Below are 11,360 nucleotides of genomic sequence, written 5' to 3'. Positions count from 1 at the left end.
GTGCATTTGAGGGGAAGATAATAATGAGGCCAAGGACAATATACACATGGCTTAAAGTTTAAGATGTCCCTGATGTACGAATACAAGTTAAGACGTCATAAACTAATCCGTAACTCTAAAAAGGCAAATATCATACATCCAAGTACGTACAAATACCCAATATTACACACACCCTTTCAAGCTCATACACATACAAGCCCACAAGCCGAAACGTCCGTCTCGAAACCAAACTAAATGAATACCAATCGACGGTTTTAGTTACCGAACTCGCCTTGAGCGCACACTGCCGTCCCTGCACATCCTCCGTTTTGTAAATGAGCTCGTGAGAACACCGAGGGGGCCGGTATTCTAAATATTTTATCTTTATTTTTATAAATAAATAAAAAGGAGGCGAGTGAAAAAATAGAAGGCGAGACGTGGGTTTTTTGGGCTTGGCACATGTATTTCGACGTGGCCATGGGGGTTGGATTCTTGGACTGCGGCATCAGGGTAGAATCAAATGTCTACCGAGTTGACTCGGGTGTCGATCTATCCGGTCTCTTTTGCACAGCGAAAAATGAACAGCAAGGTTCATCTGATTCATTTCAAAGGCAAAGCAAGCATTCTGTCGGAAATGAAAACAGACAAATTTAAAGTGGTGAAGGCAAATACATAGTTAGAGTCGTCTACATGTATGCAATATGTGTACGTGTGTATGATTAGATTACAACCTCCCCCCTCCCTTCCCCTCTTCTCCGGATGAAAGAGACGAAAGAACACCGTGGACGTCTATCGGTATTCTGAACCGCAGTCGCCGATCGTCTGGATGAGCTGGTGACCCTTGGAGTCCTTGAGTACACCATCGATCTCCCTAAAGTCTTCTTCGGTCAAGCGGAACGTGAACGCGTTTTGGTTATCTCGCGTGTGCTCCGATACACCGAGTCGAGCGCCTAGACATGTTGAACCCCGAGCCGCCGAGGACCGATATCGCAATTCCATCGAAATGAAAAACCCGAGGATCGACAAAGAACCACAACGCAAATCAAGGAGGAATTGATTTACAATTGCCAGCACGCAAGGGGGAATCGATTCGCGGGACGGCGGAAGGAATGAAGTTAGAGCCCGGCCACATGGGCAAAAAGGCAATAAAAATATAAAAATAAAATAGACAATTCCAACAAAATCAATAAACGAAGAAGCAACCAAATCGAACCGGATCAGAACGTACCGATGATAACCGCCCCGACAAATGAATGCTCGAGCACCCATCGGGTCGACACATTCGCAATACTCACCCCACCGTGTCGATCGCCAATATTGCGAAGCACACGCAGTAGAGACTGGAACAAGGTCCATGTCCCCCACGCGGACACGATCATGTCGAGATACTATTTCCCCACCCACCCACGAGCGAGTTGATCATGAGTCCCGAGAAGAAGAGATGCGAGGTGACCCCGCCCCGCGGAGTGTTTGGTTTTGTTGCAAAGCAGAGGGGGGGATAATGAATAAGCCGGATGTTGCATGGTAAGCAATCCAGATTCGGGAGGTGTGGCGAATGTAGCGGGTTCCAGACAAGCGGGCGTTGTTGGTTAGAGTAGCGAGTAGGATGAGGTAAGGATAGACGTCCAACGTATGATAATATAAGCCGACGTTGATAGGCAGATATGCAACCCAGAATCGATTGCATGATGTAAGTCGAATTCGATACCGCGAGGCAAAAGTCGATTCAATGGTTCAGGAAGTAAGAAGACAGAGGGATACACAAGAAAAGAACAGAAGTAAAAGAGAAACAATGCAATGTGAGAATGCCGTCAACCTGAGGTCGGCACCACATACCTTGCGTTGAGAAGGCGTCATTGTCTCGCGGTATGCGTCCGGTTCAGGAGCGCCTAGCCACTTGTCGGCCAAGAACCCCCCACACTACGGGTCGGAAGGCGTCACCCCGAGTCGCAAATGACGTTGTATTGAAATGGTTTGCATCAAGCGGAATTGAATGGAATGAATATGGAATAATTGGAATGCGTCGTTTGAGCCAGAATCAGTGCAGAGGTCGTCATTCCGAGTCGAATCGTTGAAATGGAGGAAACCGTTTGAATAGTTGGGTTGTGAGATAAGACACGCGAACCGGATCGTGCCGGGAGGCCACACAGCACAACGATAATTGGACCGCGTGAAAGCGCATCATACGATCGGAGTTAAGATGCATAAAGCGTAAGGATGATTTGTCGATATACAAAAGTTATGAATCCGCGCGTCAAGACAAATGAGTGGATTTGGGAGTGGAGACAAGCGAGCGGGTCCAGGGGTGGGGCCAGGTGGGGCCAGGGGGTTGATTGATGAATAGAATTCTCGGGGATCTAACAAGGAGCGGTACGTACTAGACTACCATAGGTCAAGAGCTTCAAGCCGTGCCGGTCGCATACATCCGCCATTCCATGCAACGGCCGAACATCGATGAGAGAAAACTGCGAATAGGTGGAGTACGTCAGGGGGGAGGTGGAACAAGATCAAGAGAGGGTTTGTGGCACAAAAAAAAGGGCAAGGGTATAAACACCGGCGAGCGCCCAGATGATTCTTGTTTCTTCCGGTCATGGCGGCCAGCCTTGCCTAGCCCCTCTCTTCTTCAGCCACATGCTTACACTCACCTGAACCTGATTAGAAACCACTACCCCCTTTCCCAAATGGGTACAAATCTCGTCAGTTCGTATCGAGTCGAAATTGCACAAGCCGATAGCGGTGATGGTGCCTTCGGATCGCATATCCCGCAAATGGTCGAGTGCATCGAGGTACGCCTTGTCATCGTAGTTTTGCCAGTGGAACTGTGGTGGTGGTTGGGTTTCGGGATGAGCAAGGGACGGGCAGGGGACAATAGGGGACAAGGGTTGAATTAGTTTGAAATAAGGCGAAAAGAAGGAGAAGAAAATAGAGTGCGCAAAGATAGGGCGGAATAGGGAGAAAAAAAAGGGGGGGAGGAAGAGAGTAGGAGTGGGGCAGTGTAGAATTGGATGGTGGAATTGGATGGTGAGCAGGGATTAGACAGGGGCGAACGGCAGCGTGCCGCAGGTATGTCCGGACAGTGTGCCATAGTGCATCCCCCCGACGGACAGACACGGCATCCCAAGCAACAAGCGCGCCCGGTAAGCAAAAAGGGGATCATATGAATTGTCCCAAGCACGACCAAGCACCGGTACCGGTCATCCACGCCGCAAATAGAACGAAAAAAGCATACGGGAGTAGTCAGTAAATTAAACCGGACAGTAAAGAAGAAAAAAGAAAAGAAAAGAAAAGGGACAGATTGCCGGGGCTGGAGCGTGCGTGGGTAGTTTAACAAGTAGACGTCACTGGGAATGGGAACAGCAATGGACGTCTAGTTGCCGAGCGCTACGAGACTGGTGCTACCGAAATGCAACCAGGGCAATATTTTCTTTTTGGATTGTATGTGTGGCCGGGAATAAGCGACATCGGGGGAGGGGAACGGTGTATTCCAGCCTAATCGAGGCCCAGCCCAGCAAGAGAGTCTAGACAATGCGACCCTGCAATGCCGATCCAACAGCCGCCGGGGCGGGGAATAGGAGCATATTTGTTTGTGCCGGGACCGAGACCGAGACCGAGGCCGGTGCATGCGTTTTGGGCATGGGCTTATGCACGGAAGAACTGGCCAGAAGCACAAGGCTCGCTCACCTGAAGCAAATCGACCTTGTCGTATTTCATACGCTCCATACGTTCACGTACACCCTCCTCGACGACAGCACGGGTGACGACAGTGGGCGCAAACACGCACCATTTGGTGGCGCCGACGACGATCGATGGATCACTTAGTGTTTGGCGAAATTGGCCCTAGAAGAGATTAGAATAAGATCGTCAGAAAGGTCGAGAACGTATGGGTGAGCGAGTCAATCGCGAAAATGGAGACGGGAGAATCAAGAATGACGGAACAGATCGTGAATGAAACATAAATGGCGCTCGCAGTTTTCTGGGTCGCGCCCACCGCAACTCGATCCGTCTTCTGGGCGATGGGCGACAGAGAGTTTGATAATTCCCAATATAGCCACTCGACTTACGAATAAGAGCTCAGCACTCCCATAGTGATCCGCTAGAGCGAGTCAATTCGCATTGATGCGATCGAATGTAATTACACGGACTCACCCTGCAATATATCAAAGACAAGAGCCAGGGGTTGGCTTCAGATGGACAAACAAGAGAAGTAATAAGACATTACCATGTCTAGAAAAGGAAAGTGTCATGATATTATGGAGGACAATCTCATTGGACGGACGGACCAAATGCGGTGTAACCCTCTGCGACATGGCGGGCCATCTCGCGCTTTATTTTTCCGGATGGGGCGGTCCCCCAGGCAGGGGAGGAGAGCTGCCAGAGACCAGTCCATACGCGCGGGACAGTAAAGGGCCCGAGTACGGTTGTTTCGAGGCAGGGCACAGAGTTTGGATCGGCCATGATTTGGAGCAGGCTTTGACTTGCCGGTGGTAGCAGAACGGAGCGAGGCTAGGGATAGGGCAAAAGGAGATGATATACCAAGCGCCGTCCGAAATGAGCGGGCAAAGCGAAAAAAGGGGGGGCGAACTAGAGTCATGGAATTGGGCACGCGAGGTTTCAGTCGCGCCGTTGACTTTTCGTTTCGATCGCATAAACACCGGTTGCCGGTTATACTCTACTCTGAGCGGTGGGGACCCGTTGCTCCGTCGGCTATTCAGAAAGAGACCGGTGCTTTTGCGTTTTCATTCGAGCCAGACTATCGGCCCAGGGGACTTGCTCGCTTTTTCGGATCGGTTTCTCGCGTTGGCTTCTGTCTTGTGGCCCACGGGGGTCTATATATTGCGAGCGCTGGCCGAGTACCGAAACTTCGTCCAAACTTTCAGCAGCGCGTCCCACTTGACTAGCCTTACTAGCTTGACTAGACTCTCTACTATATCCACAGACAATGCCTGCCCCCGTAGCTGCTGCACCCACCACCTTCAAGACTCGCCCAGTCTTGGGCCATGTGTGAGTTTGCTCGCTCGCTTTCAGGCGCCATTCGCTAACCCCCGTATTCTATAGCAATCTCATGACTGACACCCTGATTGCCAATTCAAACGTTGACGAGTGAGTCTTGATCTCTGCCCCACCACCACCTATTCCTGACCACCACCACCGTCATGTAGTTTGCGTGCCATTGTGCGTTCGCTCCTCGCAACCGGCCCCCTGCCACCGCCTCTGCCTTTGCTGCCGTCGCCCGTTCCCGACTTGCCCAGAGCTGCCCAAAGACACCGCCACACCCCTCGTCGCTGTTCACCCACCTCAACACCTCCTCTGATCCCCGGCCCACTCCTGCTCTCTACGACCTCCTTGCCCGCTCCCGTGCTCACTTTGGTGCTGGAATGGGTTTCCACTCGCTCACACTCCTCGTCGTCATTGTCCGTGCTACCGTCGATCTCCGCTGGACAGAAGACGGCCCATTGGCTGATACTCTCGCCGTGGTCGACGGTGACATTGCCCAGGCCGTACAGTCGAGCAAGGAGGAACTCATGGCCGGCCGGGTAGAGGATATGAACATGGCCCGAAAAGTCGTCGATGAGCTCCGAACGGCAATGCGTGAGGTTTCCCTCGTTGTCGAGCTCTGGGGCGCCGATTTCCCCTACGAGCGTGGACTTGCCAACCTCGAGTCCCTCAAGCTCTAAATCTCTTTCGTCCCCTCGCCCCCTTGCTCTTCCCCTCATCTCCCCCACACCCCACTTGCTCCGTTCTATATCGCCCCGACCACGCCATGACCCTCGCACGCCCAGCACGCTCGTTCGTCTTTTTTTTTTCGCTGTACCATTACTATTATCTCTCCCGCCTAATTCTGTTAAATTAAAGTTATCACTCTGTTCCTCTCTCTGTGTCTCTCTATCTCATGTGCATGTTTTGTTTGTCCATTTATGGTACCTATGTGATTGTCATGATGCCCAACTTCGCGAGTGATCACCCCCCGATCGGGTTTTGTCCGTTTGAGACTGAGTGGTAGAGGAGTATGCTAGATATAGCTTAATTATCACCATTTCGCTCCCGCGCTCCTCGCTCAGTTCACAGGGCTCCGACAACTAACATTCCGCACATTTGAGCGCGCTCGCAGCTCGACTCCTGCATCTTTATTTGAGCCTGGGCTCCCAAGGCTCTTTGCTCCTTGGATGCGAGCTATGTCTTGGATCTGACGAGCTCTTGCCTGGATCTGGTAAAAAGTTTATGATGGCGCACTTTCAGTCTGACAGGGATAGGGATTAGCTCACTCCCCGAGATCTAGGTGCCTTTTCTAGGTAAATATCAGATCTCCTCCAGGCACTCTTAGATCCCCGTTGTCACAAAATTTACACTTATCTCCAGAGTCAAAAATTGATAATCATACCTAGATTCAGATCTCATTTGGCTAGAGGGCTGGCGAGGAGATGGTTTTAAGTTATCTTTAAAAGAGTGAGTTAGATCTAGGCCCTATTGTTTAGTGTTGAAATAACCTCAGAAGGGGTGTATGCATAAACAACATGCTACGCTTAGCCCGAATAAACCTTATGTATGATACAATGATACTTACTCGACGGATTATATACTTCGATTTTGAACAAGCGCCCAGACGCATAGTCTACCATGACCTTGCTCTTTGCTATTACTTCTTGACCTAGGTGTCCACCGGGTCATTGACTATCACGTACTCTTCTCTTACCCTCACTCTCCCGATCCTCGACTTGTGGTTCTTCCGATTCACGCCTAAGTGACGAATGACCCGTTCATAATCATACGGAACTACAAATACAATGCCCAAACCGGGTAACGTACCCACCCACCACGCATGCAACCTGAACACCCCGCAAACGACAAATACCTCACATGCACGGCGTCATGCGACCTACGGCCCAGGCACCCGCATAAACTATACTTTATTACCATGACATGACATGATACTGATTCTGAGGTATCATTCATGCTTCCCATGCGAACCGGCGTACGCGTTTGGTCATGGTTATTTCGCACGAACACGAATACGATTGTGCAGGAAATACCCGCGCACAACGTTGTGTCGAGTTGATTCCGGTCCTTTCTGTTCGTGATTCACTATTCGCTATCCATTTTCACCCACCCGATCTATTCCGGAGGTCGCACGGACGTGTATTCGAACCGAAGATACAACCGGTGCTCGGGAAACTCTATCCCCGCGATACTACATAGGCGAGTGGCATATTCGGGGAGAGAGAGAGAGAGATGCGCACACATACAGAGAGAAGAAGTGGGTCGTGGTCCGAACGTCTATCCTGCGTCCGGTCCGATACATTCGATATACGTATCCCTGGTATGTTTGAAAACGCCCACAGGAACACTTCTCGCTGTACTTCCTCCCTCCCCTCCCCACATCTCCTTCTAACCGTCTCTCGGCGGTCCATGACTCAAATGTCCAGACCACATCATCTCAGCACACAGCTTCTAACGCGTCATCGGTCGCAGCAGGTTCCAGCTTTTGACTGAATTGTCAAGCGGAGAGAGCAAAAGAGAGAGAGAGAGAGAAGGAACCCTCGCACGGATTTGAAAAGGTTCTAGAAAAGTTGCCGCCGGCGAGTTCGGTTGGGATCCGTCATGATCGATGATAGGTGGAGGGGGGTATATGCGAGCGCGGTTACTTTTAATGGATGAGTCGAACTTCGAGTGAGTTGCATTCGATCGCTTTTTTTGTATTGGACTTGTTGCGCCGACTCGTTCGGGGGTATCACACCGCCGGATACGGAGCGATCTGGCCATTTGGGTTTGACCGGTCTTCAACGCAGTCTGATGGGGGTTGTAGCTGGCGACACGCACCGAGCACCATGACCTGGCACTCTTGTGTCCTATCTCGCCTGGTGATATCCATGTATACGTATACACTCTCGAGCTGGTCAGGGTTTCCAATTCCGTCTCGATTCTGCTCAATTCACCGACCTCGTTCCGTTGGGCTTTTTTTTCTCGCTTGGCAAGGTGATTTGGACTTCGCTTAGAGAACTGCTGCTGCTATCAACTACTAACTCTATGAATATTCCAAAAGCCACCCTCCACCACGCTGAAGATTCCAACATTTACCCTCGACCCGCCGCCCAGAGTATTACTATTCCGAAGCACCTTGGCCAAACCTCTAAGAATTCCAAGGGTGCTTTGCCCAGCGCCCCGACGACTACAGGGCATAGATTAAACGAAGCCTCAGGAAAGGTTCCTCTCTATTCGACAGAAAGACTACAAACAAACAGAACAAGACTACAAAGAACGGACAGTTCAGAACGAGGCTAGACCGATTCCCTACCCATGGTTCATTTTCCTTGTAGCCGGGTTCATTCCATGCGCTCGTACGCATGTATTCCCCGGTTCGTATGTTCATTTTGCGCCATTTCGTTCATATTCCCCTAAATTCGAACGAACCTATGCCAATTCCGGTCTATAGTTTAACGAGCGCATGAGAGTTTACCGGACCCATCAGGGAATCAAGGAATATGACCCTATCGTGAGTGTATGTGAACTTTTTTGCGCGAAGCTTACTCGTGGTTCATTGTATTTAAGTTGCATTGTCTACATAGATTCCCGAGCCGGTAAACTTTTTTTTTTCTGTTAAGTTACACATATTTTATAGTATCCGGAAAGAAATAACCGATTCCATTGGATCGTTTATAGTCTCCAGCTTCGCGGTGGCTGCCTAGACGACTGAATACAGGACCGGCCACATCTCGACAATTGGAGTGATTGCCCAGACCTCTCGGAACCCCTTCTTATCACGGAGAAGACTGAACAAGAACTAGATTGTCATATTTTGTCCCACCCAGGCTTTGCCGTTGACAATTCGTAATTCCACCCGCTGAGATTTCAAACAGACTCGATATATGCGCCGTACGGATTTCTTCGACAGCCGAAACACGCCATGTGGACAGTTGCGGATAATGCACTTGCAGACTTGAAGTCCAGACTGTCGCATATATGAAACAACGTCTGGGTCGACAGTGACATCCCGGACGCATATTTCTCGACTATCTAACTATCTATCAACCCGGCTGTCTATCTGATTGGCAACTTGAACGCGACTGTTTGATGTCGGAATGCTGATTTCCTTGACGCGCGTTAAGCTGAAACTAGTTCGTGGTTTTTTGGACTGCTGTGCTTTTTGAGAGTCGTATCTTGGTTGCCGGTCGACACCTCTGGCTCTAGATCCGCAGGCTTAACCTGACACGAATTAATTATCTTACATTTCGACTTGGATTTCTCAATTTCAAACTCGATCATATTCACGAGGTCGGCTAACCGACTCGATTCCCACCGCTTGGAAAAATTGTCTTATTTATTATAAATCATTCTCGCCACTGGGACAGCTCAATACTAATACGGCTAGCTGAAATCGTGTATTTCTGTGGCTATGTGCATGGAGTCGGTCTCCTCACCGATCCCTCGAAAGAGGCCGGGCCAATCCACGCAGAAGGACACCCAAATCTGTCCGTTTGAGGATCGCGTAGTCACACGATTTGTCTCGTAGGGTGGTGCTCAGTGCGCCCACCTTCGTCATACAGATTCTACCGTGCCGGGCTCACTTTGGAACTCAGACTCGGCAGATGTTTGTTTGGAAGGACAGCGTAATACCTTTCGTCATCACCATACTGATCATGTAACAGACCATAGGATTGAGGATCTAGACTACGGACGCTGCTGGTGACCTCAGTTCAGGCGGCATCCTGCGGCTCTAGCCTGCGTTGGTTTCGACCCCATCCATGGTTCGTTTCGACCTCGGTACATTTGGGGATCATCATATACAAAATAACCGGATCAATCCATACCCAACTGAGTCGTACACTCGCCCTGGTGTATTGTAGCAATATATACATTCACGGCAACTGCTATCCTTTTGCGCCCAATGTGTTGTTACGCTAAGCATACCAATCTTGGATATATCCCATGCATGCGAGGGAAAAGAAGGCAACGTCGATCCGCACGATTTGAATGGAACCGGGAGCACTTCGTTGAATTGCGGCGCGTGTATCTTGAATTCTTGGGCCCCAAGGGAAGCAAGCGAATAATTCGCTAATTTATGCGTTGTGCTGAGGAGATTCTACTTTATGCACCAACTTCTATGAGATTTGAGCATCTGATGTCCGAGATTTACAGTCGGGTGTTGTTTATGCGCGATAGATCGCCGTCAAAGGGTGCGGCCCCATAGCCGCGACTGAATTTGCCAATATTGGTAAGGAAGCGGTCTCGTGGTTGCGGTTGGGGAATTAGCCGTTCAGCATGACCCATTGATTTTAATCATCAAAAAGTTCCTAAAGGCTAATCCCTCATGGGGGTGCTCGAACCGGATTTATCTCGAATAGTGGATCTGAAGCTGATGGGCGCACTTGAGCCTCCACTTTTTTCTTCTATTCATGCATCTGCTTCGGATCGACTATGGTGAACTTATCCCTGTAGGGCGTAGGGAGTAAAAAAAAAAAAAGAAACGGTTGCGCCGCTTGAGGTTCGAGTCGAATATTCTATTGTTTGGGCCATCCGGCGACCTATCGAACTGCTTTTTGGACCAGGAATTGCGTATTCCGGATAAAAAGGAAATTTGGAGTCACATATTATGGTCTGCATCCGCGATACGTTCCTGAAACCATTATGCCAAGGATGAGCTTTGCTGCGGTCGGCTCGCGCTGTGGAACGGTCCGAGGTCATTCATTTCACGTAGCTGCCAAATACGTGGTAATTATAGCCAATTTAGTCTACGGAAAGGGATCAAATATACCCCCAATTGAACCCCACCTGGCTACAATTACAACTGTGGTCCAGCTGGCCATCATGATCTGGCAGGTGGCTGTTCACCCATGGCGCTTTCTTTGTATGTACGCAATCTTGTGATTGGTTAGCATATGAATCAATCTCTTATTGCTTTTGGTCATAGCAATGCAACCCGAAATCACCGCATGTGTTTTCCACTGCGCACAATTCATGACAATGAAATTCAGTATGTATCCTTCCAATCGATGGTTGTATACCCGTGGGGTTCAGCTCATAGCAACAACGGCATCACTAGTAAGGCATTGTACATAAATTCACATTGACTACGCCATTTATGTCATATTGAGATCCAAAATCCATTCATTTGAAACGCGGGATGTAAAAGCCGTATATTATGTTTCATTTATTATATTACGCAACAGCACTTTCAAACTTCGTACTCTGTGCTGAAACTTTGGCTATGCAAATAAACCGCTTTGGCTTCGGAAATTACTCGAGACAATAGTCAGAGCGGCATTACCCGCTGTGATGAAAGCAGCTTGATAACCCCTATTCCCTTACAATTGGCCACGCATGGAGGGCGTAGATGGAACAACTCCACCCTGACGTCGGAAGAGCTCCACCCGAGTATGAGCCTTTTT

At 49.6% G+C, this 11,360-nt stretch overlaps 2 protein-coding genes across 2 annotated transcripts; one reads left to right on the top strand and one right to left on the bottom strand.

Annotated features, from left to right (window-relative positions):
* Positions 1–768: 768 nt before the first annotated feature.
* On the bottom strand, positions 769–4,434 carry RhiXN_12166 (aldo/keto reductase family protein; the record flags this gene model as incomplete). Its single annotated transcript, XM_043331981.1, has 9 exons — positions 769–929; positions 1,208–1,319; positions 1,816–1,899; positions 2,358–2,444; positions 2,625–2,798; positions 3,661–3,816; positions 4,041–4,072; positions 4,177–4,203; positions 4,260–4,434. 9 exons carry the CDS (start codon positions 4,432–4,434, stop codon positions 769–771), a joined length of 1,008 nt encoding a protein of 335 aa, XP_043186742.1.
* A 484-nt stretch (positions 4,435–4,918) lies between these two features.
* Positions 4,919–5,654, top strand: RhiXN_12165 (aldo/keto reductase family protein; the record flags this gene model as incomplete). Its single annotated transcript, XM_043331980.1, has 3 exons — positions 4,919–4,980; positions 5,035–5,071; positions 5,139–5,654. The coding sequence occupies 3 exons, from the start codon at positions 4,919–4,921 to the stop codon at positions 5,652–5,654; spliced, it is 615 nt and encodes a 204-aa protein (XP_043186741.1).
* Between the last annotated feature and the right edge of the window lie 5,706 nt (positions 5,655–11,360).

Source organism: Rhizoctonia solani, chromosome 15 (assembly GCF_016906535.1).
Source record: "Rhizoctonia solani chromosome 15, complete sequence".
NCBI lineage: Eukaryota > Fungi > Basidiomycota > Agaricomycetes > Cantharellales > Ceratobasidiaceae > Rhizoctonia > Rhizoctonia solani.
This window is presented reverse-complemented; position numbering and strand designations above follow the sequence as displayed.